The sequence below is a fragment of the Anopheles darlingi genome, chromosome 2 (genome assembly GCF_943734745.1).
Source record: "Anopheles darlingi chromosome 2, idAnoDarlMG_H_01, whole genome shotgun sequence".
Classification (NCBI taxonomy): Eukaryota; Metazoa; Arthropoda; class Insecta; order Diptera; family Culicidae; genus Anopheles; species Anopheles darlingi.
In genome coordinates this window covers 40,220,417-40,246,902 of record NC_064874.1, presented here as the reverse complement: position 1 = coordinate 40,246,902, position 26,486 = coordinate 40,220,417, and the positions used below count along the sequence as shown (strand labels likewise).

Sequence of the window (26,486 nt, the reverse complement as noted above, 5' to 3'; positions counted from 1 at the left end):
TGGTCCTCCTTCTTGCCCACCCGAACCCGGAGATTGTCTTCCAACCTCGGCAGTACGAACAGATAAGACACGTTGACGTTCTCGTTCGTGTCTTCGTCCAATCTCTCTCGCTCTTTCCTTTGCTCTGGCGGCTGTAAGCGTATTGCCGCGGACGGATTTTCGCAAAAATTGCACTATTCTCTACAAAGCAGGGTGGTGGTGGAGAACCGAGCTATCAGAGCCGAGAAGACAAACCATTACTGATAAGCGAGAGATAAATGGGATCCAGTTAAGTGCAAACATTGGACTTTAGTTTCATTGTCGCTGCTGCAGGGTTACCAGATAGCAGACAGGCTGCATTTCAAACCACCATTGATCGTTTTCTTCTGTTCTTGGCTAGCGTGAGCTCGATTTTCATCATGAATTCCATCATTTCCCCTAAGACCTCCATCCACGAGGTCACGCTAGCAGTAAGTGATCGGTTTTCGGGGGGGAATTTTACGTAAAACTTCACATTCGGTCGGTGTTTCAAACATTCAGTTCGAATTCACCATCACCATTCACCATCGACAACCGGACGCATGTAGCCGTGACCTATTTAATCATTCAAAGAATCGAAACCGCAAGGCGATGGGTGTAATGGTCACCCCTCGGAGGCCTCATTCTTGAGTTGAAGGGGATAAATTCCACCCAAGCGTACCTAAACTGGTCATATCCAGAGCAGAGCGTTATCGAAACGTTTCTCGTCTTTGCGGCTTGCAGCGCACCGCGGTTTGTCGGTAGGATCACGTAGATAAGGTGTGACCAGGTTTAAAGCTGCGGTAATCAACACCAAACAAGGGACGCGTTGCTAATAAAATATGTTTATGATATTATTTTTTTTCATATACCCTTCGTTGGTACAAATGATGCCGGACAAGACATTGTAGGAATTGTGCCAAATTTCCAACTCACACGCGCGAAACAAGCAACCGTTGCCATGGTAACAACAATCATACAGCAAACCAACCACCTGTCTGCACGCTGCACGTGTCTACGAAGACAAATTCAATTTTTAACGTTAATGATGACGCATAGACCACACAAATAGTGTGTGTTGGGTACTCTTTTCACCGAGAGAGTCTACCGAATGATGCCACCAACAGGCGACCATGGTATGATTTTGATAACACAACACTCAACGGTGTTATCGCTGTTGTTAAGGGAATCACAAACGGTTGGCGCGAAAAGGTTACCACCAGACGGCTGAGCAAGCACGCACGCAACACATCATTGATGAGGATTGTGGTGCCGGGTGATAGTGCTAAAAGCCGGACAATCTGGTTTGTACGGTTTCACTTTACACACACAACGGCCGAGAGGGACGAGCAAAACACAATATTACCATCTCGTCACCACAACAATTTCGATCGGCCATGACTTTCGAATGGGCCGCCAGACAACGAACGCACAAAGGAGCGCACACACACACTTACACCACCACAGCGCATCCCAAGGACACTATCGAGAGTGAAAGGACGCTACGATTGACTGGCGGCGTTTGACCCAACACAAAACATATGCAACAACCAGCGTGTGTCGGATTGCAGAAGTCTATTTCAAAAATACCCTCCAAATTAGGTCAATTCGATTGATTTCCATACTTCACCCTGCACCCTGTTGTCTATTGAACACACTTCGTTCGTACGAGGGGTGCACACACGAGGTCAACAAACCGTATAGCAATCATTAGACGATGCGGCGATGGTGAGCCAAGGAAGACAACGATCGTGCGTGAACGGAAACACCACCAGCACCAGCTGCAGCAACAGCTCGGAGATACGTTCTTCTTCTCGATGCACCACATGCTGGCATTCACACACACATACATACAGTTGAAATCGTTTCTTCTTCCGCTTCTAATCACACCCTACTATCATTTGCGCTACTCAGCTATCCACTATCGTTTCATCGTCACAGTACACACTGTTTTTTTCATTATGTACCCTTCTGTCGAGGCATCGAAGTTCACTTGATCAACGTAGAATGCATAACCCCGAGCACGAGTATTCCGGTGTGGCGTCTCCATCGCTCCACCGATGATGGAGACGCATGCAAAGCGGAATAGCGAATCGAACTAAAGTCCCGCCTTAACCGCTCCATACCTAACTTACCTGCATGAACCGCTACACGGCACACCGGCCAACAACACTACCGCACCGGACTGTTCGCTGTTAAGCGCGAAGAGTTTCAGTATCGGAGCGAAACGGAGCAACTTAGTAGTAACCAGCCAGCGGAGCGAGTGTGTTTTGACAGCGCAACAACGTAACGTAAACAATACCACCCAACACCCCACTGCTGAGTGCGCAGCCGTACTACTACCACAATATGCTACTGCCTCGTACACGACCACTAAACGACATGCAGCCCCACGCGAGAACGAGTCTGATGAGCAAGAAGAAGAAGAAATCACCCCCACCGACGGAGACACTGTGCAGCCCCCACCCACTGCTCTTAGTCACAGTAGCAGCTGTGGCGCGTTCGAACGCTCATTTCACATTCGGATTGGTCGGATTTTGTGTTGCACGACACTAACCGCCTTGTCACGGCACGAGCACCATGCGTGGCGCCCGCGGTGAAGGACGATCGAGGTAGCCGTTGAAGAAACACGTTTTGTGTTTTGTTTTCTCAGCCAAGATGCCGAGTAGGCGCATTTTGATAGCCCAGCGCGGTCACAGCGCTATGCTGACATTGTTGTTGATGTGCACATTGCAAGCACTGCAAATTCAATGCCCGTTCAATTGCTAACAGAAATAAGACTTAAGCTGCATTTATACCGTCGAAACGTGGTAGCAATGTGATGGGCATTGGCTAAAAAATGAATTTTGACTATAGGTACTGGAAGCGCTCGACCGCAGGGGAGAATAGACGTAACGAAACAGCTATGTAAATAAATTAAAATAAATTGTTGCTATTATTGAATTCGAATCGATCCATGTCATCGCGGTAAGCTATCTTATCTCGTAGCAAACAATTGAACATTCGGTGTACAGTTTGAAAAAAATGATCACAACAACCACGACAACGCGCTGCTTATCATGGTCATACATTGTCTGCCAGCTGTAAACGCTCCTGTGTGAAAGAAACGGGTCAATTTTTGCTCCTTGCAGCAGCCCGCAGAATCAGATTCATCTCGTATCAGTATCAATTAAACTGCACATCAAATCCATCAGTTACAAGAATGCTCAAGCAAGCCGATTTCCACGTAATTACACGATAACAGTCCGTTTCCCTGCCGCTGGCAGGATGTGATATTGTTGCAATAGATAAATAAAACGGTGTACTATCGCTTGGTTTGTTGAATTCTTTGCCAGAGTTATTTACGGTTCAACGCATGTGTACACAACATAAAATCTACAGCTTTGCCCTTCTCTTCCTACCTGCTCTTGGAGCACTTCATCACATTATTCTCTCCCACCAGAGGCACTGCCGTTATGCTAACAATTAATATGGATGCTGCAGGTTAAAGTGGAGGGGAGTTTGTTAGCCTATCTGAATAGCTCTGTGTTGACTTGTGTTCGCATTAGGCATCCAAGCATGAACGCTCATCAAATTGCCCTTTTTGGATCAGCTTGTGTTACTGTTTGGAACCTTTTTGAACATTGAATTTGATAGAAACCCGTTACCCGTTCGATGATGCACATCTTTCAATAAATCGGTTAATTGCTGCAGGCTCCTAATTGGTACGTCTTAAGCAGATTTGACATTTTGTGTTTGTTTTCTCTCCACTAAACGAATCCTTACGATAATCCAATGTTCCAATGAAGTAAAAATGTGGTATGGTGATTCCTAGGCTGCTTGCACTTGTCCCGGATCAACCGAGCGTTGTTGGTCTACGGATTGGATCGGTCTCGGATTTTTCCAACGGCACATTGCGGTAAACGTAACAATTTGTACTCCATCAGCAGCGTAACGAGCTTCTTGCTAGCCCAGCAACACCTTACGCATCATGCTGCTGCTTGGTTCGCTGCCCGGATCCGACGAGCTCGTATCGGCGACGCATCTAATGGATAAAAACATTCGCATTACTCCGGGCCAATTCTGGAACCTTAGGTTACCAAGCACACTTACTTAGAAGAACACAAATACTGCAACAACGGTATACGGTATTTGCCGCAGAAATCCACGAATTTGATGTGCTCTACTCGATTGTCGAAGAATACTCCTAGTGAGAACGAAATAGAGTGAGGAGACCAACCAATTGAGTTCACAACCATCGTTGGATAATAGGAAGCTTTTTGGATCTTTTTGATCTTCTTGATCTTACCTTTGCAGTTGGGGTTGACACAGCAGTTGGCCGTCTGCAGGTACTCTATTAGCATGCGCGGTAAATCTTCCGGTCCGTAACGAATGGCACAGGTTTTCACGGTACGTCCAGCGAGCTCGAGCAAGCTGGGAGGATTTAGGGTCATATCCTTGACAAAACGCACCACCAATGGATTGTCACGCAGACTCAACTGAAATTAAACGCAAGCGGCAAATTAGAAAAAATGATATAAATGTAGCTTTCATTCAGCGCGTGGTACAGGCATGTTCAGGCATTTTTATAAATTCCTTCCACAATCAGGTAATAGCCCAACCGATGCATTGATCAATTGTGAATGGAAACTGATGCACTTGTCACTAATCAGTCAGTAAGATCAAGGCGGTACACTGCTTATCAGTCGATGTCGTGTCATTGTCAATGTATACCATCTAAGAATGACACGTCGAACTCGACCGCTTTCGCACTGATCTTGTCTAAGCAATCGTGGTTTGTGGTTTCGAATATTTCCTGTTTACCAGACACGATCGTCCATCCAATGTGCAGGAGTTCTAACAAACTCCAAATGTTTACATAATCACCCTTGCAAAAGATTGTCTTCGGCCATCCTTGTACCACCTTGATAGGATTATTATACATTTTAAACCACACAAGGGTATTGAGGACTATAATAACGTAGCATAAAAAACAGTCCAACGCAAACGATGGCAAACGATGATTATCTTGGAAATCTTCGTCTTTACGGTCACAATGATGCTGATCCGGCTTATCAAGCCGATCATTGTACGCCACAACTTTGTAAGTGTTAGCACCATGCTATGAGCGTCGGAATCGGAAACAAACTTAAGCTCACTCGAGCATACTTCAAACAACTCCCGCCGCCCTCTCCACCTGGAAGGAAGAGGGGACTTGAGCTTAGTGTAGGGTGGTATTAGTTGGTATGATTTAGTCGAGTGCACGAATGATGAGGTGAATCGTGTGTTAAAAACCGCAGTGATAATTTGTCTGAATGAGGTCAAGATGATGCAATAAAAGCCCTTAAGCGCCTGCCTAATCCATCTTCCAACAGGGAACGGTTTCTCTCCTACCTCCGTCAGGTTTCGCAGCGTGATGATTTCCCGTGGAAGATGGCGCAGCTGGTTTTTGTGCAGCAGCAGGGACTTCAGGTTCACCAGGCGGGCAATGGACGCGGGTAGCACCTCGAGCAGATTATCACAGAGTACGAGTGCATGCAGATGATTCAGCAGTCCGACGGTTTCTGGGATTTCGCTGATCAGGTTACCACCAAGTGATAGCAGCTGCAACCTAAAAAAAAAGCGAGAAAGTGTACAATTAACTTACGAACAGTGGGTCGTTTGATATTAAATGTACTTGTTTTGGGCAACTCAATAGTGCACATGATTTCAATGGCATTGAACACATTTCCCAATAACAAAAGAAGAAATGGCAACCTGACCCGGCGGCACGTTCCCATCATACTCCTGCCAAGTGCCGCCCACTGTGACTAGCGACAATGTAAAGATAACGCGCTATTGCTATCTACCATTATCTTTGACTCCACCCGACAGATGATAAACACATTGTCGTCCAAAGATTGTCCATTTGCACCTCTCATTTCATCATGGCCAGAAAAGCTACGAAACAAGATGCACACTTTCTTACTTGACATTAACATTTGTCATTACCAATGCGATTAATGCATTTGATTTGTTTTATATAGAAACGCTCAAAAAAGGATAGCAACTCTCCTACACAATCGACAACGTAACGGTCGCGTTCCGTTCGATTGCGCAAACTTTGCGCACGCCACCACCAATCGCCTCTATCTCTAGGTCAACACTCGCTCTATTCCAGTCTTACTTACTGCTGTAGCTTCCAAATGTCCTTGGGTACATTCGTGATTTGATTCCCTCCAAGGTACAGATACTTCAGGGAGCGCAGCTCGATGATCTGCTCCGGAAAATGCTCGAAACGATTACCGCTCAGGTTGAGCTCCCGGAGGCCATTACCAGCGGCGGCTAGCAACGATTTCGGTAGCGATTTGTCCGTCAGCAGATTGTTCTTCACGATCAGTGTCGTCAGCTGGCACTGCGTGATTATGTCCGGTAGTTCCTCGAGCTGGTTGTTGCTCAAATCCAGCACCCGCAGGTTGGTGAAATCGGCCAGCGACGATGGAACGCGCACCAGCTTGTTGTGGTTCAGGAGCACGGTCTCGATGTCTTCCGCCAGCTTCTTCGACTTTGAGACGCGCATCAGATCATCGTCCAGATGGCGCTTATTCGAGTGGCCCAGATCAACGGTTTTCTGTTCGCGCGAGTCACTGTCGCAGCTGTCGGAAGTATAAACGACATCCATCTTTTCGGCGCGGCTACTGATCCACCGAGGGCGTCGTTGTTCGCTATCGAGCAAGCGTGACCACTAAGGGGTTTCCTCCGACCGGCACCGGCGAAACGTGGGAGGCCGAAGGTTGATGCTATGTCATACGGGAACGATCGGGGATGACGTCGTAGGATGAGCCCTGTAAAAAAAGGTTCCAAGAACGAAAAAAGTATTAATACATGACTGACTGACTAACTGACCGATCGTTTGTGTGTCTTGCTACAGTTTGCTGGTCGCTAGAACTAAACGAAACGAACGAAAATATCAACAACTACCAGCGGACGACAAAAGTCGCGACCGTTGATTGGGGGGAGGTAGCTGTTGTGGAGATGACTTTGCAAAATGAAAATAGAACAAGCGAACAACAAAACGGGATCGATCACCACCGGTACAGCGGAGGGAGCACCTAGGAGAGCAACACCATAACACACATCATCCAACGACTGGCTGCGGCTGCGGACTTGTACGGGTAATCTATCAACATGTTATTTTGAACGTAAAAACAGACCAGCTGCCGTTTGCAACGCAAAAAAAAACCCGAACTGACCACCGCGAACACCGGGTGCAAAATATGGTGATAGAAGCCATATTCAAATCTTCTTCCCTCACGCATCACAGCGAATCCGTAGCTACCCCCGTAGCTACCACCATATGCTTCTCCTATGCTAGTGATTGTACTACGGGCCGATGATGATGGTGGTGGTGGTGTATGTGGCGCGTGATAACAAAGCACTCGCACTCGATACTCGCACAATGTCTGGCCTGTTGCTGACCAGACGGGCGCATCAGCAGCTTGCTTGCTGCTTGGCCAAGGTGCGTCACTACTATCCACTGGAAGGTTCTGGTGCAGATTGTCCTGCCTGCCACTCTGTCTACAGGCGTGCAACTATCTTTGAGTCGTATGCGCGAACCGCTAAGTAAAGGAAAAAAAACTTACGCGTGACCACCACCCAACTCAGGAAGGTACGTACGGAGGGTAGATAGAGCGGTCCGTCTGTGTCCGTAGCGTCGCGCTGCCGGACAAACACAGTACTGCACAGTGCTGAACGCAATCACCAGCTTATCAGTTGGTGGGTCCGTTCCCGGGAACGGGCGTAATGGAGACAGAGACAGACGGATACTACTACTCGCGAGCGTTGCGGTACTCCTTCAACGGTGCGCAACCGACCGCGGTCGCGTCTGGCCACTCGAACGACTACCGACTGACTGGTACCGCCGAGCCAAGAGGGGAGCGATCTTGTAGTAATCAGTCGGCCCCCAGCAGCCGTCGCTCTATCACTTTCTCCCTCACTCACACACTCCTTACTGAGTAGATTGCGTTTCGCGGTTCCAAAACTCCCTAGTGATACCTTGTCGGGCGTTGATAAGCCACTGAACGTGTACCGTACAAGCTCAACCCAGACCAGGGAATCTCATTCAATCTGACACGAAAGAATTCGATGGGCATGGCGAGATAGAGAGAGAAAGAAAGAGGCGGTCTCTGTTCCAATCGTCCTTCTAAAGCATCGAAGGTTTGCTGCTCTACCGGTCGGGCGGGAACCATGGCGTTCCCGGCATCAATTGTCTTAATCGGTATAAATTAACAATCATCAGGTCAATCGTTATGATGGCGTGCTTGCCGGGAAAGGACAACTGTTAACGATTTATGCTGGACATGCCGACGAGACGAACTGACTTATGGTAGGAAGATGATCTTGTAGACAAGCAGCAGGACAGAAGAGTAGGATATGCAGGAAGAAAAGGGAAGATAAACCGATAAACCATATCGTGCAAATGGAACTAAATATGCTAAGAAAAAAGTGCATCAAACATACACCGACCGACTGGCTACAATTGTGGCTCACCTCGATTGGATCCACCCGAAAAGCTAAACGATCGGAAGTGGTCGATCGACCATCTATCCGGCTCGAACAAAAATGGACAAGTGTTGTCCCCACAGGGACCCGTTGTTGTTCCAGTTGTTCGCCTTCATATGATAAACGCTAATGGCAGGATAACGAGCTAACTCTATCGTCTATCACTCGCTTAAGATTAAGAATGCTCGCGCCCGGAGAACGCGCTAGCACTACTCCAGCGCGCATGGTACATCATCTGGGTCAGGGCAGCTGCCGGCCATCAGTTGCTGCAATGATTTCCCTTTCAAACGCACGTACTCCTGGTACCACTTGTTGATTAGTGCCGAACGCCGTTCCTCGAAGTACCGGATCGCGTCGTGTATGAAGATGTCATTGTTCAGCACGGCATCAGCACCACCCTCCGAGAGGGCGGTCCGGGCTAGCTCGTCCGCTATCCGATTACCGCTCACCTCCACGTGCCCCGGTATCCACTGGATGGTGACCTGAAATGTGCGCGCCATACGCAGTATCTCGTCGGCCACCGCATTTCGGACGCGCGATTCACGGTTACGCCGCAGAAACATGCAGGCCGCCTGACTGTCCGTAAGCAGCACCGCCCGCCGTATACCCCGATCGGCGATGTGCTGCATGGCCACCTTGATCGCTAGTGTTTCCGCCGTCATAATGCTCGTATCCAAGGCCAACTGCAAGGCAATGCGCACATCATTGGTTTCATCGTACACCCCGATACCGCACTGGCCATCCGGGGATTTCGAAGCATCGGTGTAGATGTGCACCCAACCGCAGTACTCACTCTCCAGAGCATACTCCGTCAGGCGGCGCAAGGTTTCAGGCTGTAAATTGGCCCGACTCAGCGTTAGCTGATCGAGTGTTGGGTTAACCGGAACATCCGTCAGCAGCTCCACGGTACGAATGTGTTTAGCGATTGCCTCGAAAACGGATCGGTGTTCGAGGAAAATACGTCGCAGAAACGATAACCGTTCATCGGTCCACGCTGCACCGGTATTTCCATGGACTGCTGCGGCTTGCAGCTCCCCGTACAGACGGTTGTTGTTCCGGCAGTGCTGGGCAATCTCACGGGCGGCAATAATTTCGCGAACCAATTCCAGCTGCTCACGGCGAGCCGACCGTTGGCGGTGATTCCGATACTCGGCCAGCAGCCTGCTCCGGTAGTGTGTCCAGGTTCCATCCCAATGTTCGCGCTGCTGCTGTTTTCCTCCACGGGCAAAATATTCGTTCAACTGGGCTACTACCTTCCGGTACCACTTGCTCCACACGGCCACACGCGTAAACATATCCCCAACAGTAAACGGCGTCTTCCGGTCCTTTCTAAACCGCGCTATTTGCCTTCACCTCGGGGTGGCCTTCCGATGACCTTATCGCTATGCGTCGTCTCTCTTGTCCACACAATAATTTTTACCCAAAATAACCTGAACTACGATTCTGCTATCGTCACGGGTTACTACGCAGCAGCAAATCAACTTCGCTCACTTTGCACAAAAGAACTGTCTCCAACGAACTCTAGCTGGGGAATCGATTTTACCTCTCGTCAAATCAGCTGCTCCGCTGCATCGCGTAAGGACACCAATAATTAACGGGCACCGAGTGTTTCAGGATCAACCGCAGGCAGCACCAGCTTCGGACCCGCCGCCTTCATGACGTGATTCCGCCACAATGACTTTTGCTCCCAAAACAAAACCCTTGAATGAAAAAGAATTTCTTTTATGGAATTTAGTTTTATCAACTAGCTTATACTGCCCTGTCGTTGTTTGCAGCTACTAACAGTACTGTTAGTTCAATAAAAAAGTTAAGCTAAATTGATAAAAACCGTGCAAAACATTATCTTTCACGCGTGTCACCCTGTACTTTGTGCTGTCTGTCAAAAAACAGATTTAAAAAAAGCAGGCAAAATTCTGTTTAGTTCAGCATTTTCTTCTTCTGATCAAGCTCTAGGGTTGTGAAAATGGCCAGCCAATCGATGATCAACGAAAGTGCTGATGATGGCTTACCGGGTGAGTTTTGGAATGAGTTTCTGGACGAAGTCGACGGAGTGGACGAGGATCTGCTCCAGCAACGGCATGCCGAAATGTTGGCACGCGAAGCCGAACACATCCGGCGCATCAACGCCGCCTGGAACACCGGCCTGCAGAGTAGCTCCGCCACCGTGCAGACCCAACCGACTGCCACAGTGCCTGCTCGTATGCCCAGCCTGGCACCCAACCTGTCTCCTCCCACACTGGAGTCTACGCCCAGCTCGCGCCGGATCTCATCATCATCAGCATCATCTTCTGTACCAAGCCAGCTCCGACCGATCACGGTCACGGAAGCAGCACAGACAGTGAAGGAACCGGAAAAACTCCCGAACGAGACAAACGGAAACCAAGCTACTATTGCTCGTTCCTCTAGCAACAAAAAGCGACCGACGCGTGATGAAGATGATGATAGCGGTGAGGAAACGGAGATCCGAGAATCGGACAAACGGGACCGGCGTCGTTCACGGTATCACTCACGGAGCCGATCGCCAAGCGTTGAATCTCGGCGACGCCGGCATCGTTCCCGTTCTCGACGGCGATCTCGTTCCCGTTCCCGCTCCCGGCGTTATCGCTCTCGTTCGCGAAGTCGCCGCCGCAGCCGTACACGATCGCGATCACGCTCCGGATCGCGAGATTCGCACGGTCGTACCCGGAACCGTAGTGACGCCGACCGATCGACCGGGCCGCCCGGTGCCGAGCTTGGCATGATGCAGACCATGATGACCATGATGATGCAGATGATCGACAAATCATCGAACCAAACGGCAACGGCAAGTGTTTCGATACCGGAAGCATTGTCGAACCTTCGTAAATCAGCGGCCTCATCCACCCCAGAACCGACTTTCAACAGAGGTGGAAAGGGAGCTGAAAGAACCTCCAGGCAGACTTTTAGTTCAACAGAAACACAATCGGTGACCCCGGCATACGATGTTGGAACTGAGGTAAAATGGGGATTCCCGGGAGGTCGAGTGATGACCATTACCTCTCATTGTATTGTTGCCTGTTTGCTTTTCAGTTGTTCCTCAAAGGAGACATCAATTTCGGCGAATACCTGGCCTTGAAACCTTCGTCCCGGGAGAATAGTATGGTAACACCGAATCCGCATGGTTGGTACCTTTTATTTCATTATCTCTTTAACATGCCATCCAACATCGGATATCATTCCGTGTCTATGTTATCGTGTAACTCCACTTTCAGTTACCAGTTGCATCAATGAAGCCATCTCGATCCTCGGTCGCACGGAGACGAAGGAACAAACCGGAAAATTCCTCTATGTGCCACCCACTTATAATAGTGAAATCACCAAAAAGGATAACCGTTCGCCGCTCATCTGGAACACGTACAACGTGCTGTTCCGCTTCTCATCCAACCAGCGGGAGGTGGACTTGTGCGAACCCTTTCCCAATGTGAACACGAAGCTGAAATCGATCATCGCGGATCTCGGTCTAGACGAAGGCATCATCGCTCATCAGCTGGAACAAAGCGTGAAGGCGGCCAAGGCACGGGCGGTATTAGAAGACTCTTCGTCCCATATCCAGGCCATTATTGCACCCGCGGGCGATCAGCCGGGCCTGGGTCCAAGGGGGCGCCGGCATATGATCGAACGAGCAGTTCAAACGTCCGGATACGCTTGCGGCGAATGTGTTGAGCGATCGAAACGTACCTACGTATCGACAGGTATGCAAACCAAGACAAACATCGTACGGCAGGCGGATGCCGTCGTACAAACCAGCAACTTCAATAGGGAGGAGGAGACACGCGGTCCAAGCATCATGCTTACCAATATGACCCCGAACCAGATTGAGCTGGTCGAAACGATCGTCAACTACATTCGCCAGCGACAGATTACGGGTTCGGTCGAGAGTGTGAGCAATGCTCTTCGGCGCGATTCTACAGCACCAGTGGCGATGGGCAGGGAACTGTACGATTCGATTCAACTAACACTAGGACAAGCTGCTGGGCTCGCAAACAGAGCAGCGAACATGAACGGCCAAAACATGATGCCTCAACCAGCGGCACCAGCGCCACCGCCACCACCATCCGTAGTGCTACCAATGCAAGCGCCCAAACCAAATGATCCACGTTTAGGGGCACGCGGTGGCAATTACCGCGGCTTTCAGGGCAGCAGGCAAATGCCACAGGTTAACCTAGTTCCGGCTGGATTTCTCTACGATGGCCCGAAGAAAAATAAGAAGAGAAAATAGATTGCAAGTGCCATTCATCAACATTTTTTACCACCTCTCATCATTGTTTCGGAAGTAATGAACTAAGCAATCGCAGAATAAATGAACTTTTTGTATGAAAATAGTACCAAAAGAGACCATCTTTATTAGATCACAACTTGCATCAACGGTTTCCACTTTTCAGGTACAACATCAGAATCACAGCATCCCTTCCGGGTGTGCGCTGACATACTGCATCAACAATACGGGCCTCGTATATTTGATATTCGTCAACTGTTCAGCTTTTCCCGGCTATCAGCATTCAGGAGCATCTGTAAATGTAATAATAAACAATTTAAGTTTAAGATAGGATTTCAATAGTTGATAGTCAGCACAAGAGAGAGAGAGTATATGTTTTGCTAGGTGTGGGGGCTAGCATTTTCAGAATGAAATATTGTCGATCATTGTCGTTCAGTCGGGAAAAGAAGACAAAATTTAAGTAGTATCATCATACAGAAGAAGTCATTAGAATGTAATTATAATGTGTAATTTTCAGTTACGAACATCACTTACCATTTGGAGAATCTGCTGAACAATTATCTCCTGAGAACAATCAGCTCAAAATGCTATGACCTTTACAAGCACAACTAGAGAAACGACAAAAAAAAAACAAAAATATATTTAAAAAAATGTTTAAAAATGAAGAATGATTTTATGAAATCTTAGGTATCAGACAAAAAAATTAAATTTTTTTGCAGCCAAATAATTATCGATCATTATGATCTGACGGTAATTCTTATCATCACTAAGGTTTTACTATCACTACATCACTACATCAAGTAAACGTTATTCTCACCTGGACAAAAGGATCGTGTTCCACGTGGAAGTATGCTCTCGTCAAACACTTCAATGCTATTCAACAGTATCTGTAGTGGAGAAATGGTCAATTATCGAAACGAGATTAGCAAATTTTTATCATAAAAAACCCAATTGACATTTGCAAAAATACATCAGACTATTAAACAATAAATTGCAGCCAATATAATTTCCATCATAATAAATCTGACGGTAATTCTATTCATCATTGTTAAAATTTAATGCTGCACGTTATATCTTATATCCAACAAGGTACCATACCTTCTTGAAAAGCCATCGAAAGCGCAGATATCTTCTGTTCCGATGCTCAACAACGTCAAATAGGACTCTAGTACTATAAGAGAGAGAATGAGAGAAAAAGATCAGATATATTAAAATCTTTAATATGCCGCTAAAAATTGTTTACAAGCTACAAGCTCAACGTAAGTGGATGTCAGACAAACATAGTAAACTATATTTGCAGCCAGATTGTATCAATCATAATGAATCTGACGGTAATTCTTATCATCATTCTTTCCACCAACTCTAAAATCATAGCTCAAATCATTCAAAAAATCTTACCTCGAGACTATAGTAGCGGCAACTCCAAGCACGCAGTCTGTAGAGAAAACAAAAATCGTTAGCATATATTGAACAGTTTTATGAAATGTTCATTGTTCGATATTATGTGTATCAGAAATGGTTGAAAACGTTATAATCAAGTAATATCATAAACACGGACCAATGTTATCATCATAAAGGGAACAGGGTTCCTTTTTTAAATGCCATGATCAGTCACAAATCACTTACCGTTCATTAACTGGGCCATTTTCGGGATTCGATTCGATTTTCCCAACCATCTAAGAGACATCTCTTCAAAATGATTAGTGATAACAATCTGTGAATCAAAAATGAAAAGGAGGCCTTGAAAATTGATTGGATTTAAATTTGGAAAAGTAGTTTTAGCACAAGCTACGCATACGTCAAATCAGAGATGGTTGAGTTTAATAATCAAGAAAAATCATAAACACGGACCATTGATATCATCATTATGATCGTATGATAGATGTGCACGTTCAGTGGTGTTATTGTGAATATTTCTCAATTTTATTACAAATATTTGATCTGCATAATACTCTATTGCATTATAATAATAGTCTACATAATCACTATCACATAAAACGAACACAGCGACGGCTGAGAGACCGTGTCAGTATTTAGTCTTAGATTTTTCCACTCACCTCTCTGATTGCACGCAAATGAAAATCATACGCCGTTGTCGGTATGTTATGCGCCGTCCATTAGACAGGGTCTGGGTCCGACATTTTCAGTCGGGTTCGACGTTTCATTCCTATATGCAGGACTAATAAGCGTCACTACAAAGTAGTATACGGCCATTTACGTTTGATTCAAGTGACTCTTCCTTTAGCGTGTATGTTTAACGGACCAGCTACTTATCATCGCACCAAAACCAGGCTACTGCGTCATCTACAAGAAGATACAAATTTACAATAATGAATTATTATTGAGAAAAACAAATAACAAAAAGGCCGAAATTATGAAAGATATAGAAACTACGAATAACTAAAGAGATCAAAACAACGAATAATTAAAGAGATTGAAAAGTTATGGTGAGAATCGAAAAATCGATCTTACTTTCACATTGAGCAACTTCTTTTTTTCCAAAAGACTTTTTCTTCTGACTTCGCTGGTGATTGTCCTACAGCAGGTGGTAGATATTTTAAATAATCATTAATGTTCGGCCAGAATCTTCTTTGTAACAACCTCTACTTACCGTTGAATTTTGATGATGCTGATTGTTTCTGTCCATTCTTTTCGATGTAGAGTTTCCTCCATTGTGGCGCTGCTTGGAGGATGGTGGTTGCCGATTTACACGTGTCATGATTTCGTTTAAAACCGTAGTTTGGAACTGTTCAAAGGTACAGCAAAAATCGTATGTGCCCAGTGTCACACATTTTAAAGTAATGGGAAAGATGAAATAGAAGACAAAACATCGTTAGTTAATTGTATAAAAAGCACAGATAAAAAAGTGAAAGCCATTGATCAATAGAACATATCTCGCTAATTACTTTCCCCACCAGCTCGATATTGAATTGTATGAGAAGAATTTCAAATGCATTTTTATGCTCTCATATCGTGGTTGGAACGCGTAAAAGAATGCTGGTAACTCGACTCATATGTATCAGTACACTCGAGTGGCAGCATAGACAGCATTGTTTCTATAACTGTTGGAACTGTTTCTATAACTGGAAATAGTTGAAACCCCCATAAAGGATCGATCAGACCCAAGATCAATCCGGATGATTGAAACACTCAGTCATAATCAAGCTATCAAAAGCATAACATGTCTCTTCGTTTCATTTCAGTGCCAGGACCACCCCAATTGATACCCACATTCGTCGTATTTAAAACGACTCCTTTATAGTTACGAGCTAGCGGAACCATTCATAGTTAGTTCCTGTTCTAATAATATATGTCTTTTTTTTTCATTGCTTTCCTTTGCTGACGAATTACCAAATACTATGGAGTGGAGAACAAATCGTTCAATCAATTCGATTGATATGACGTGACTACACAAAATATGAACAGAATAGCAAAAACAACACTACAGTAAATGGTTTTTTTTAAATATGGAGTAAATTTTGATCAACTTGCTGATATGGATTCATCCATACCAATCGATCAGCATTAGGCTTTATTAAAAGAGTAGCGGAAAAAAAACATTTTTGCCAAAACTGAAATTAAACCCTCCGAACAAACTGTACTAATTAGTTGTAGCACAACTTGTTGAAAGTATATACAAATTAAATTTACTATGATCACACTGCACTACAGTGACAACTATTTTTTAGTTGGCCGAAGAGACAAAACAACAAAATAGTCTGTTAAACTGAAATGTACAACAAGAAAATTATCTCACAGTCTAAACAAAGCTTAGCATGATGATAGAAACCTATAAATGTGCTTATAAAATAATAAACTGTGTAAAAACAATATTATTTAAAAATCTAATGCATTTCTGACTGTAGTGAAAGTGAAACTGTGATCAATAATCTAACAAACATTCACCTAGATCAGATGAAGTAGCAAAAAATCGACTCGCATAATATCATCAGAATTGCGTAGACAAAATCATACATTTTTTGCTTCCCCAGTATATTAAACGACGAATCGGACTTGTTATTGCACAACAAAAGATCCGTATTTTTTCTTCATCACCAAGTAACATTTTCGACTAAACTATATGAGAGAAGTGAAGCTGTTGTGTCAAACACATTGTCAATCGATAAAATATGCTTTGCCCAAAACTATAAAGGTAAAGCTAAACGATGCACCATGTGCGTAAGAGACCCCAACACCATTATTCCCGCACGTAATTTTACGACAATCCCTTTCTCGAAAAACGAAAAACAATTGTGCTGTTCTTAAAAGTAGAATGAGAAATATTTTTTTTAAATATCACATACAAATATTTTATATATTACCTATATTCAAACGTACGTGAACGCGCACCAGCGGCGAGATGCAAGAAGTGACATTCATGTCTTCCGACATGTGAAGAGAAGAATTAACACCTCGCGGCTAAGCTTTGGTAGCCTCGCAGCCGCAGTAATGACGATGGATTCATAATGTATTCTTGAAGTTGCACTCGGCACTTGTTTATGTTTTGTTGTTTTTTTTACAGCAAACATGTAGAAGAGGAGTTCATCCCAATGATATATAGATATTGAAGCTAACGAAACAGGAACCTTTAGAGGACACCTTAACCTTATTCAGCGTTTTTATGCCATAGTCGATTATCGTCTCCATGTTCCGATGATGGGTCCATGAAATGGAATAAGCGGACTTTCTTCCCTCACAGCACAACAACCACACGCAGTACTTTCTCTCCAGCTCCCCAACTCTCACGACGATACAAAACATTGAATAATCCGTTCTTTTCAGGCGGGATTGTTCTGGTGGACAGAAACATGTGTTTTAAAGAAATCACAAAGATTGCACATTCTATAATTATTGCGATGCAAAACAATGATTTTGAATGCTAGACCAAGTAGATCCATATTTTTGCTTTTGATTCATGAAGCTTGTAAAAATAAGAGAACGATTATTTGATAATGTAGAACAACAAATCCACAATTATAAGAAAAAATATTTCTGAACTAAATTTACAACGTACAAGATTTGCACAAAAAAATCAAACAACAACCAATATTACCAAACTCAACCAAATGAGAAACATTAAACTACATAGGAAATTTTACACTCAAAGAATGTCGGAATAAACAAAAGATCTATTAACTTAAGAAACCCTTCCTTTTACCTACCCAACTGAAATTGAAATAAAAGTGATGTAAATAACCTTAACACGCGCATGATTATGCAAAATGGCATATACAAATCAAGAGGCACGATGTTAGTCTAGGAAACAAAAATTTAAGCTTTATCATTCGACATCAGAGAAAATTTCACTATCAATGGTCCTAATTGCAAATTCTATACAATAAACAATACAGTTACAAGTTTGAAATTTAGTATCAATTATCACTAGAATACGGACCGAACAAAAGAATAATGATAAATGGAGCTTCTCAGATTGCAGATAACGGTTTGGTTGGAAAAGAACAAAAATCGACGGGCTTAGAAAATACAACAAAATTCTGCTTCGAAGTGTCTATTCTTTAGAGAATTCTTATATTTAAAATATAGCATATTGCATTACTTGTATCATGAGACATTTTAGGATTTTTATCTTAACCACACATACTTAAAATCGATAGAAAGCATTAAATCGTTCATTAAACTTCCCAGCTTTCAATACACACGCGTGTCCAGGGGATATTTGTTAATAAATCGACCACATTCGATGATAAAATGGATGTTTAATATCGACCCTTGATCGACATAGCGATTTGAATTATTCAGTATCAACGGAATAAAAAATGATTCAGTTCCGCGAACAGATAAACTAATTTAGTGTTTAGCAATCATTTTTTTAAAATATTCGAACTAATAAAAGATGTTTTTTCAATGTTTCCTTTCACTTAGTTAATTTTTCCGATGATGATTAACCAAATTATTGCAGATGAACGAAAATACAGAAACGTTTTGCTCCTTGAATGACATAATTAATGCTACTACTGTAAAAGGAACAATTGTACACTGTTGCTGAATGGATGTGGCTTTCTTAGTGTTCATGGTACTTGCAGAGTGCAATGTTCAGTTGAAAACCATGTTTAGATTCCCAATGATTTGATAAGATTATGTGTTACGGCCATTGCATCACTAACATCATTTAAAAGAACTGTCACTGATCAATAAATCGCTGCGACGACCGAATTACCTTACGTTGCTAATTTGTTGAAATACATCTGAGTGAATAATCATACGCTGTTGCACATTCAAACCAGTTCAATTATGTATTGTACATTTCGTGTTCGTTCGATTGACAATCGTATCAATTGTATCTTCAAAATCATATCAGTGAACCCGTTCGTCATCCTGTCATCATAACAGCGTCGTAATACTAGATGAGTAAATGAAAAATATTAATCGCCTGTGTCTAATGTGCCGTGTCTCCACAAAACAACACAATACAGAACAACTTTTCACACGATCTCCTTAGAGCATTCCGTGTTGATCATCTCCAAACGCACATTGTTCCAAGAATTTGTGTTTCATTTTACACAACATGCATTTGTGTAAAAAAGCAGGTTTTTGCTCTTTCGGTCAGAAAGCACGTCTATAAATTGAAGTGCCAAGGAGCAAGGGGTAATGATGATGAAATAAAAATAAATCCAATCAACGGTCAACAAGCCGTTTCCTTAAATGAAATAAAATTCGCCAGATTTCAAATATCCTTAGAAGTGTAATGCTACACTGTCTGGCTTGTCACACAAAAGCATAAGCATAAGAAGCTTAGAAGCGTCTACGCTTGTTCTGGAAATCATCATTATTAGGACGACGGTTTGGTGTGTTATTCATCCAATTGTTACGATTGCCGAAATCGTTGGATCGCTGTTGCTGGTGCTGGTTCAATCCCTGCTGCTGCTGCTGTTGTTGCTGCTGCTGCTGCTGCTGTCCATCGTCAAACCGAGAAGGTCGGTTCTGACCATGATCGTAATCTCTGACGGTGGGTTCCTATATAGCAGGATCATAATAATGTATTGTTTGGAATAAAATTAGGCGTTCGATTAATGAAGAATGAGAGGGCGCTGCTTTAACAATGTATCGCATGATAGGAAATTCAGCGCAGGGAAATGATTTTTTAAAAGATTTTTTTAACGATTTGATTAACAGAAATCAGCATAGAAAAATCTAAGTCCAGATTTGTGTTTAGCAATATCTTTCGATCTGCATCAAAATTACATTTACTCTCCGGGCAATTCCGTTGATCTATGTATGGAAACTAGGAACAAGCGTCCATCGTCAAAGCATAGGGGTTTAGTTTAGTTTAAACGTTCTTCATTATGTTCCATTTACAACAGATGTAAGACACAGGAAAAAAATATTGATTGATCTCAATAACTATTTGTGCGTTATGTTGACAAACGAAATGGCGTTAAATAGGAGATAGGAGAGGAGGAACATTTCCTTCAAATGTCAGAGGAACCTATAAGTTCCACAGCGGAATAAACTAGCAGTAGATAATAATATAGCGATCTTGATGAGTGAGCTTGATACAAAGTGTTGGAACAATGGTCGAAGTCGTCTGTTATAAGGGATTGCTTACCCATCATATTGATATACAATCATTTTCACGGAAAAAATAATTTCATTACTGAACATAACAACAAATAGAAATCATCTTCAATCAAATCAATACTTTTATCCCGAAATATACTGCAGAATAGAAGGTTGTATAGAACCCCTTGGACTGCGTCACATTCGCTACAACCGGAGGAAGTCAACAGATTTTATGTTTGCAACGAATATGGCGACGGTAGTGATTTGTAGTGTTGGTTAAGCACAAGCTTAATGTAGCGACAACTTTCTGCGAATGATACGTTTCCCCAAGTATCATCAAACCATTTTCTTATACTTTACAAATACTTCATAAATTACCCACACTCATACATAAACTGGATCATTGATGTCTGTACTCAGACATGACAATCACGCACATCCCAAACATTTTCTGCGGGAATAATATTTTTGGGAATATCTGCGGTATGCAGAAACACCGAATGGAAGGTTGGGACAAAGTCTTGAGAAAGGTTAAATCACGGAACGAGCCCAACTGCTTAACTAAAATCGTTTATCGTTACTAAATTTCCTATTGTACCTTCCATGCCTCCTTATGATTCCTCTCAAAAGAATATGCTGAATATATACAATTTCTCAACATAGAAATGGCTCAAGTTCAGGAAATGCGCTTCAGCAGCGAATCTGTCCAACATAATGCAAAATAAATGCATGAAATAATATCCTTCCAGGCTATTTTTGAAGGCTTGAAATAATTCCGCTCATATTTCCAAAATAATCCTCACGCATGCATCTGGCATTGAATAAAGAAATTACAATAATATTTACACTTTTAATGCATCGCGCATCAAAAATTATTTAAGTTTTGCCGAGCCAACATGTCCATTTTGAATTTGGTTATTATTATTAACTGCTCTGACCTCGGACAGCCGGTGCACGAGGCAAAGCATGAACTTCCGTGTTGGGACCATTTCAGTCCCGGTGAGCTATGGAGCTCAGTATACTCGAAGGTGGCATAAAAATAGATGAGAATAAATTCAAAGTCCTCGAGATTTTCGTCTACTTAATGTCTACAATTGGTACCGACAATCAAATAAAACAACTAATTCTCTCTAGGGTGCTGACTGAGTATGAGGAAATCAATCCACCCAAGGAATTTGTTAAGATGTACGAGATTGGGATTCGTACACTGCATCCCCATTATGTGATTATTTGGTCGAATACATGGAAAGCATTCGTATCTGCGTTTGCAGATTGTTTTACCGATTAACAAGATGTTGGCTAGCACAGCACATGAGATTCGGACGACCTTCAATGGTCTTGGCTGGGCATAACATGAGAATGAGAAGCGACCCAACCGCGCGAGAATTTTACGCTATATGGCACTATGCCTTAGTTGTGATGATGAAAGGCAGTTAATGTTTGTGGCTTTTATGTAAAGCACATTTCATATTGTAAAGCATAAGCGTAAATAACTAAAAGTTCCATTTTCCATTTAGGCGAACAGTTGATTGATCAACCATGATCACCACTATTATCATCGCTTGCATACGCAATGTAAAACTGCATGCATTAATCGTTCGTCGTTATAACTTCTCTTTTATGATGATTTTGATCGATTGGTGAGTAATAGAGCACTATTGTGTTAATCGAATCACTCGATCGCAGCGAGCACTCGTTGCTCGCTACCGAGATTCGAGTTTGCCTAAAAACCGTATTGCGCTAATCGAGAGTTGTCGATAGATTTTAACAGCCAGTCAAATCCAGATTCAACCCGGGTTTAAATTTCAAGCACGATTTGTTTCAAGAAAAACTTTGTTAACATTGCGGAAAGTGCTTAAAAGTGCAGTTATACCAAATAGTTAATTATTTATATGCCAATAGTCAATTAATTAAATGAAATTACTAACTTTGGCCACCCTTCAAATCGAAACAAATTCGACCACTTTGTCAGCTCGTTCGTTCAACTTGACAGCCCGTTCGATCACCTTAGGATCCTCGATGGCAACGAGCATCGCTCGATTCAAGTGTGATTTGTGAGGTACAGAACTTTGCGTTTCGAATCGTGAACGACTCGTTAGGATTTACACAATAGAGCCCATATTCTGTATTGAATAATACATACATAATGATGGTACATTCATGCACATTGGGCATCGGATGAGATAAAACTATAATAATCAGCATAACTAAATTACGAGAAACATATTGCCATTTGCATAGGCAGCAGAATGTTTCTGTTTGGACTGACTCCGATATTCACGCCTTTCATTAGATAAGGCAGGACATCACGTAACATAAGGTAGGACACGATGATACAGCCAACAGAAACGTTATTAGGAAAATAGAAGACTTAAATCTAGAATGTGCGGATACTGTAAATACCTCTTTAAAGCATGCTTCGTTTTTTTTTTTATTGTAGTCGTTAAATCAGATCTCATTAGCGTTGCGATCTTGATCAAATAAGCAGATCCTTTTTGTCAGAATTCCGTAATCGTATCATACTCGAATATCGGAATAATATTCGAATTGTATTTTGTAAACATCAGCTAATGCCTCCAATAGCCATATGGTTTTGTAGAACTCGTACTATCATTCGATTGAATGTCCAAATTACTCCAAAAAAATACCACGTTGTAACATGTCGGAACACGTCTCTTTTAAGATGGGAATACATTTAATATTCCTTTTGAGATTCTATACATACACTTGACATTGGATCATTATTACAAGCGAGGATCCCATACCGCAACCTCTTCCCGTCGTGCAACGCTAGAATGTTTCAGCAACTAGGCACGAAGAAATGCATTTTTCATCTGATCGAACATCTGATGCGCCGAATATTATATTCAGCATAATTTTGTCCACAGAACGTGCAGATAAAGCGAACCCAACGAACATTGCAGTATGTTTCAAAGATCTCAGAGAAATTGCCGAACAGAGAGTAATTATAATGAATTTTTCATTCCGATACACTGGCGGCAGGGGTGTTTCGCAGTTCCGCATGAAACACAACATTGATGAGTCCTTGAACCCATTTCCTTTAGTTATTATTATTCAATACACAACAGCAGAATAGCTGCCATGTTATTGTGCAATGGAGAATGTTAAAATTTGTTTGCTTAAAAACATTTCACCCACCCATCATTTACATAACATGTTAGGAAGGTTCGGTGAATCTTGAAGGAATCAACGAAATCGCGTGTAAAGCACCTTTCGGTGACAATACACGTTTTATATCCCGCAGCATAATTATTCGTTCCTTGACAATACGTCTTCGACGATATTGATAGACATTGATCATACGTCTTCGACGATATCACTCCCAATAGCGATAGCGAGTCGGCCCCTTAACACTTATCAACTAACATTAATCCCCAGAGAAATTCGTTCTGTTCGTTCACTACCGCCATTGCCTATAATCGTTGCAAACATAAGAAGAAGTAACAGCTCCGATACTGTCACAATATTAATCAGGAAGCCATCATTAGCAGCAACACCGTGCTGGATGGCAAGAGGAAAAGATGGATAGGATTTTCGATGTCCATATGTCGGCGAAAAAATGGTTTTGCTTGAAAAATCTAAAATCCTTCTCGGACAGAGTTAAGCAAATCCTTTAAAGCACGCGAATCAGTAAATGTTTTAAACACATCGCTGCATGAAACTGCCGCCTCTGTTTGACTGTGACACGCGCACAGACAAAACGAGAAAAGCGGAGCTACAGTTAGCTGTTCTAGACGAAAAACAAAACAAAACTCTTCACGATATATTTAGAAGAAGAAAAATGCGGACATACCATGAAGTTGCCATTGCCAGGTCCTTGATTCATGTCAAAGTTGCGACGATTGTCATTTCCACCACCACCACCGCCGCCGCCGCCGCCATTACCACCCATTCCACCCATGTCATTCATTTGCTGCTGCTGCTGCTGCTGGTCCATGAAGTTCATCTGCTGGTTCTGTTGATTGATATTGAGTAATAGTTCGAATCGAAGATTAATATTTTGAAATTCCACCGCGCATCTTCTGCAACGAATATCGATTAGAAACATACCTTCATGAACATGTTGTTTTCCTTCTGTCTGCGATCCAACTCTTCATCCGAACGCTTGATTCTGTTGGTCATCTCATCCATTTCCGTCTTGACCTGCATATCATTACGTTGACGCGCCACGTGCACTTGGCGCTCCTTCATTTCGAGTTCGGCCTTCTGGCGGTCACGATCCATCTCCCGCTGGCGAAGTTCTGTATCCCGATAAAAAAAAGGAAATAAAAATGTAAAACGGTCCCATGCCATGTTTTGGCGTTCTTTAATCAATCGGGAACAATACTCACGTTCACGCAGCTGCTCAGTTTCGTGTTCGTAGCGAGCGAACTCCATCTTTGCCTCGAGCTGTTCCTCCTCCATGATCATCTCACGCTTTAGGGCTTCGGCCTTCTGGCGGTACATATCATGCATGTGCTTCCAGCGCTGACCATACTCGTACTCGAACGAGCCGTTCTCCGCAAACCGTGGCCCAAGCTGGCGAGCTTTAATGAACTCGTTCTGCTTCTTGTTGAGCGACTTCTCAGGCAGACCATCGTTATCATCCTGATAGGTATACGGCTCAACAATGACGGGGCGAAGGGAGGATGTGAGGAAATAGCACTTCTCTGAGCAGTACCGGATCGCGGCAGCTGCACCCGGTTTTTTCTGGTACTCTACTATTCCCTCGCCGGTGGGCTTTCCGCGTTCGTCCACCTGCACCACCGCGCGCTCGAGCGGTCCGAAAACCTCGAACGCCTTGTACAGCAACTCGTTCGTTACGTACGCGGTCAAGTTCTTAACGCGAATGGCGGTCGCATTCGGAGCGAAGCGAACACGCAAAACGCGGTTCTTGCGCGAGGTACCATCCAACTCCCGCTTCGCCTTTTCGGCATTGCAGAAGTAATCTACGCGCACAAAGGCGTAGTTCTTCTCTTTGTTCATGAAAACCTCGCTGATTTCACCGAACGGTTTGAACATCTCCATCAGCTCCTCTTCCGTCGCATCATTTGTTAGGTTGCCAACGTACAGGCGATTACGGCCGGAAAATTTGGCTTCCTGTGCCTCAATCGCCGGAATGTCCAGCAGCGGTCCCTGCAGCAGACGTAGCTTTTCGTTGATAAAATATCCATCTCCTCCACCGCCACGGCGACGATCGGCAAAGCTGTTATCCATCTATGGATAAATAGAAGAGGTGGCCGAGAGAGAGGTTAGAAATTAGCAAACCAGATACCATGTGGATAGCAGTAACCCGATAACGCACAACATGGTTATGTAGCGTGGTTTTCGAAGGTTTATCATTCTAGAACAGGCATTCTTCGATTTCGTTTTTAGAAATATCGTACGATTTTCGTAGTTTTTTTTTGTTGTATGAATAAATCAAAGAAAACGAATCGATCGAGCAAAGTCCACAAAATCCAAGCTAGCCAGAAATAAAAAAAGCTACCGGTCGCCATCTTGCGGCCGCGACGCCATCTTGCAAAAGAGAATTCAGACTTACATCGTTTCCGCCGCGATTTCCACGATGCATGCCACGGTTCATGTGAGGATTTGGGCCGGAATCATCACCACCGCCCTGCTGAGGCGATTGCTGCATGTTGTTGCCCGGATTATTTCCTGGCCGGTTATTTCCGGGGCCCATATTGCCACCGCCACCGCCGCCACCACCACCTCCTCCCATTCCCATGCCACCCGGACCGCGATTACGGTTGGGCAAACTCAGCCGATTTTTGCTATTATTCCGGTTATTGCGATTCATATTGCCTTTTCCTCCGGGACCACCGGGACCGTGTTGGTCACTGCCGCTCACGTTGCCCCCACCTCCGGACTGATTACCCCCCGGAATGCCCCCGCCGCCACCACCATCACCCCCTACATGCTGCTGGGGGATTCGCTGTGGCAGGGGGGAACCATTAATTTCCTGCTTCACTGCGATATTCATTATGGGGCACGATTTTGTCCGTAACTTTGATAGCCCTAATCACACGACACTGCACTTTCTTTTACCGAAAACACGATTATATAACGGCACTCAAGAACGCACCAAGCGAAAATCCGATCAAATCCGCAGAATCCCAACTTTTTTCTTCCCTTTTAACCGAGCGTCACCGTCACCAAAATCCACGTCCGTTCGCCAGGGTGACCAGAGGGAAAAGAGCAAGAAAATTTTCCG

At 43.7% G+C, this 26,486-nt stretch overlaps 4 protein-coding genes and 1 non-coding gene across 12 annotated transcripts in view; 1 reads left to right on the top strand and 4 right to left on the bottom strand.

Annotated features, from left to right (window-relative positions):
• LOC125949303 (facilitated trehalose transporter Tret1-like) overlaps positions 1-3,179 on the bottom strand; it is a 6,146-nt gene extending 2,967 nt beyond the window's left edge. The window contains exon 1 of one of the 3 annotated variants that reach the window (XM_049676225.1): positions 2,124-3,179. The gene's annotated coding sequence lies outside the window, so the exon portion shown is untranslated. Of the gene's footprint in view, positions 1-1,694; positions 1,823-2,123 lie in introns of those variants that run through there. The other 2 variants (XM_049676224.1, XM_049676226.1) reach the window with 2 other exon arrangements.
• A 123-nt stretch (positions 3,180-3,302) lies between these two features.
• LOC125949361 (leucine-rich repeat-containing protein 58) lies at positions 3,303-10,183 on the bottom strand. 4 transcript variants are annotated; one of them, XM_049676327.1, is made up of 6 exons: positions 10,061-10,183; positions 6,147-6,800; positions 5,371-5,587; positions 4,286-4,475; positions 4,090-4,183; positions 3,303-4,021 (listed from the first exon to the last, which is right to left on the bottom strand). In XM_049676327.1, the coding sequence occupies exons 2-6, from the start codon at positions 6,635-6,637 to the stop codon at positions 3,943-3,945; spliced, it is 1,071 nt and encodes a 356-aa protein (XP_049532284.1). In that variant the 5' UTR covers positions 6,638-6,800; positions 10,061-10,183; the 3' UTR covers positions 3,303-3,942. The 4 variants fall into 4 exon arrangements, 3 of the variants coding, with proteins under 3 accessions (XP_049532284.1, XP_049532285.1, XP_049532286.1); XM_049676328.1 differs by lacking the exon at positions 10,061-10,183 and adding an exon at positions 7,599-7,879; XM_049676329.1 differs by lacking the exon at positions 10,061-10,183 and adding an exon at positions 7,633-7,879.
• A 235-nt stretch (positions 10,184-10,418) lies between these two features.
• On the top strand, positions 10,419-12,854 carry LOC125949286 (uncharacterized). Its single transcript, XM_049676191.1, has 3 exons — positions 10,419-11,491; positions 11,566-11,656; positions 11,748-12,854. Exons 1-3 carry the CDS (start codon positions 10,481-10,483, stop codon positions 12,752-12,754), a joined length of 2,109 nt encoding a protein of 702 aa, XP_049532148.1. The 5' UTR covers positions 10,419-10,480; the 3' UTR covers positions 12,755-12,854.
• Positions 12,855-13,619: 765 nt separating this feature from the next.
• LOC125949294 (hrp65 protein-like) lies at positions 13,620-26,447 on the bottom strand. Of its 3 annotated transcripts, XM_049676209.1 has the most exons (11): positions 25,815-26,447; positions 24,625-25,489; positions 24,344-24,534; positions 24,087-24,248; positions 15,363-15,497; positions 15,224-15,287; positions 14,809-15,055; positions 14,378-14,465; positions 14,150-14,186; positions 13,850-13,922; positions 13,620-13,638 (listed from the first exon to the last, which is right to left on the bottom strand). In XM_049676209.1, exons 1-7 carry the CDS (start codon positions 26,253-26,255, stop codon positions 15,018-15,020), a joined length of 1,896 nt encoding a protein of 631 aa, XP_049532166.1. In that variant the 5' UTR covers positions 26,256-26,447; the 3' UTR covers positions 13,620-13,638; positions 13,850-13,922; positions 14,150-14,186; positions 14,378-14,465; positions 14,809-15,017. The 3 variants fall into 3 exon arrangements, with proteins under 3 accessions (XP_049532166.1, XP_049532168.1, XP_049532167.1); XM_049676211.1 differs by lacking the exon at positions 15,224-15,287 and having other exon boundaries at positions 13,621-13,638; XM_049676210.1 differs by lacking the exons at positions 13,620-13,638; positions 13,850-13,922; positions 14,150-14,186; ... (1 more) ...; positions 14,809-15,055; positions 15,224-15,287 and adding an exon at positions 17,074-19,726 and having other exon boundaries at positions 15,362-15,497.
• Positions 14,256-14,327, bottom strand: LOC125952986 (small nucleolar RNA U18). Its single transcript, XR_007468906.1, has one exon. It is a non-coding gene; the product is annotated as a small nucleolar RNA U18 (small nucleolar RNA).
• Positions 26,448-26,486: the final 39 nt, after the last annotated feature.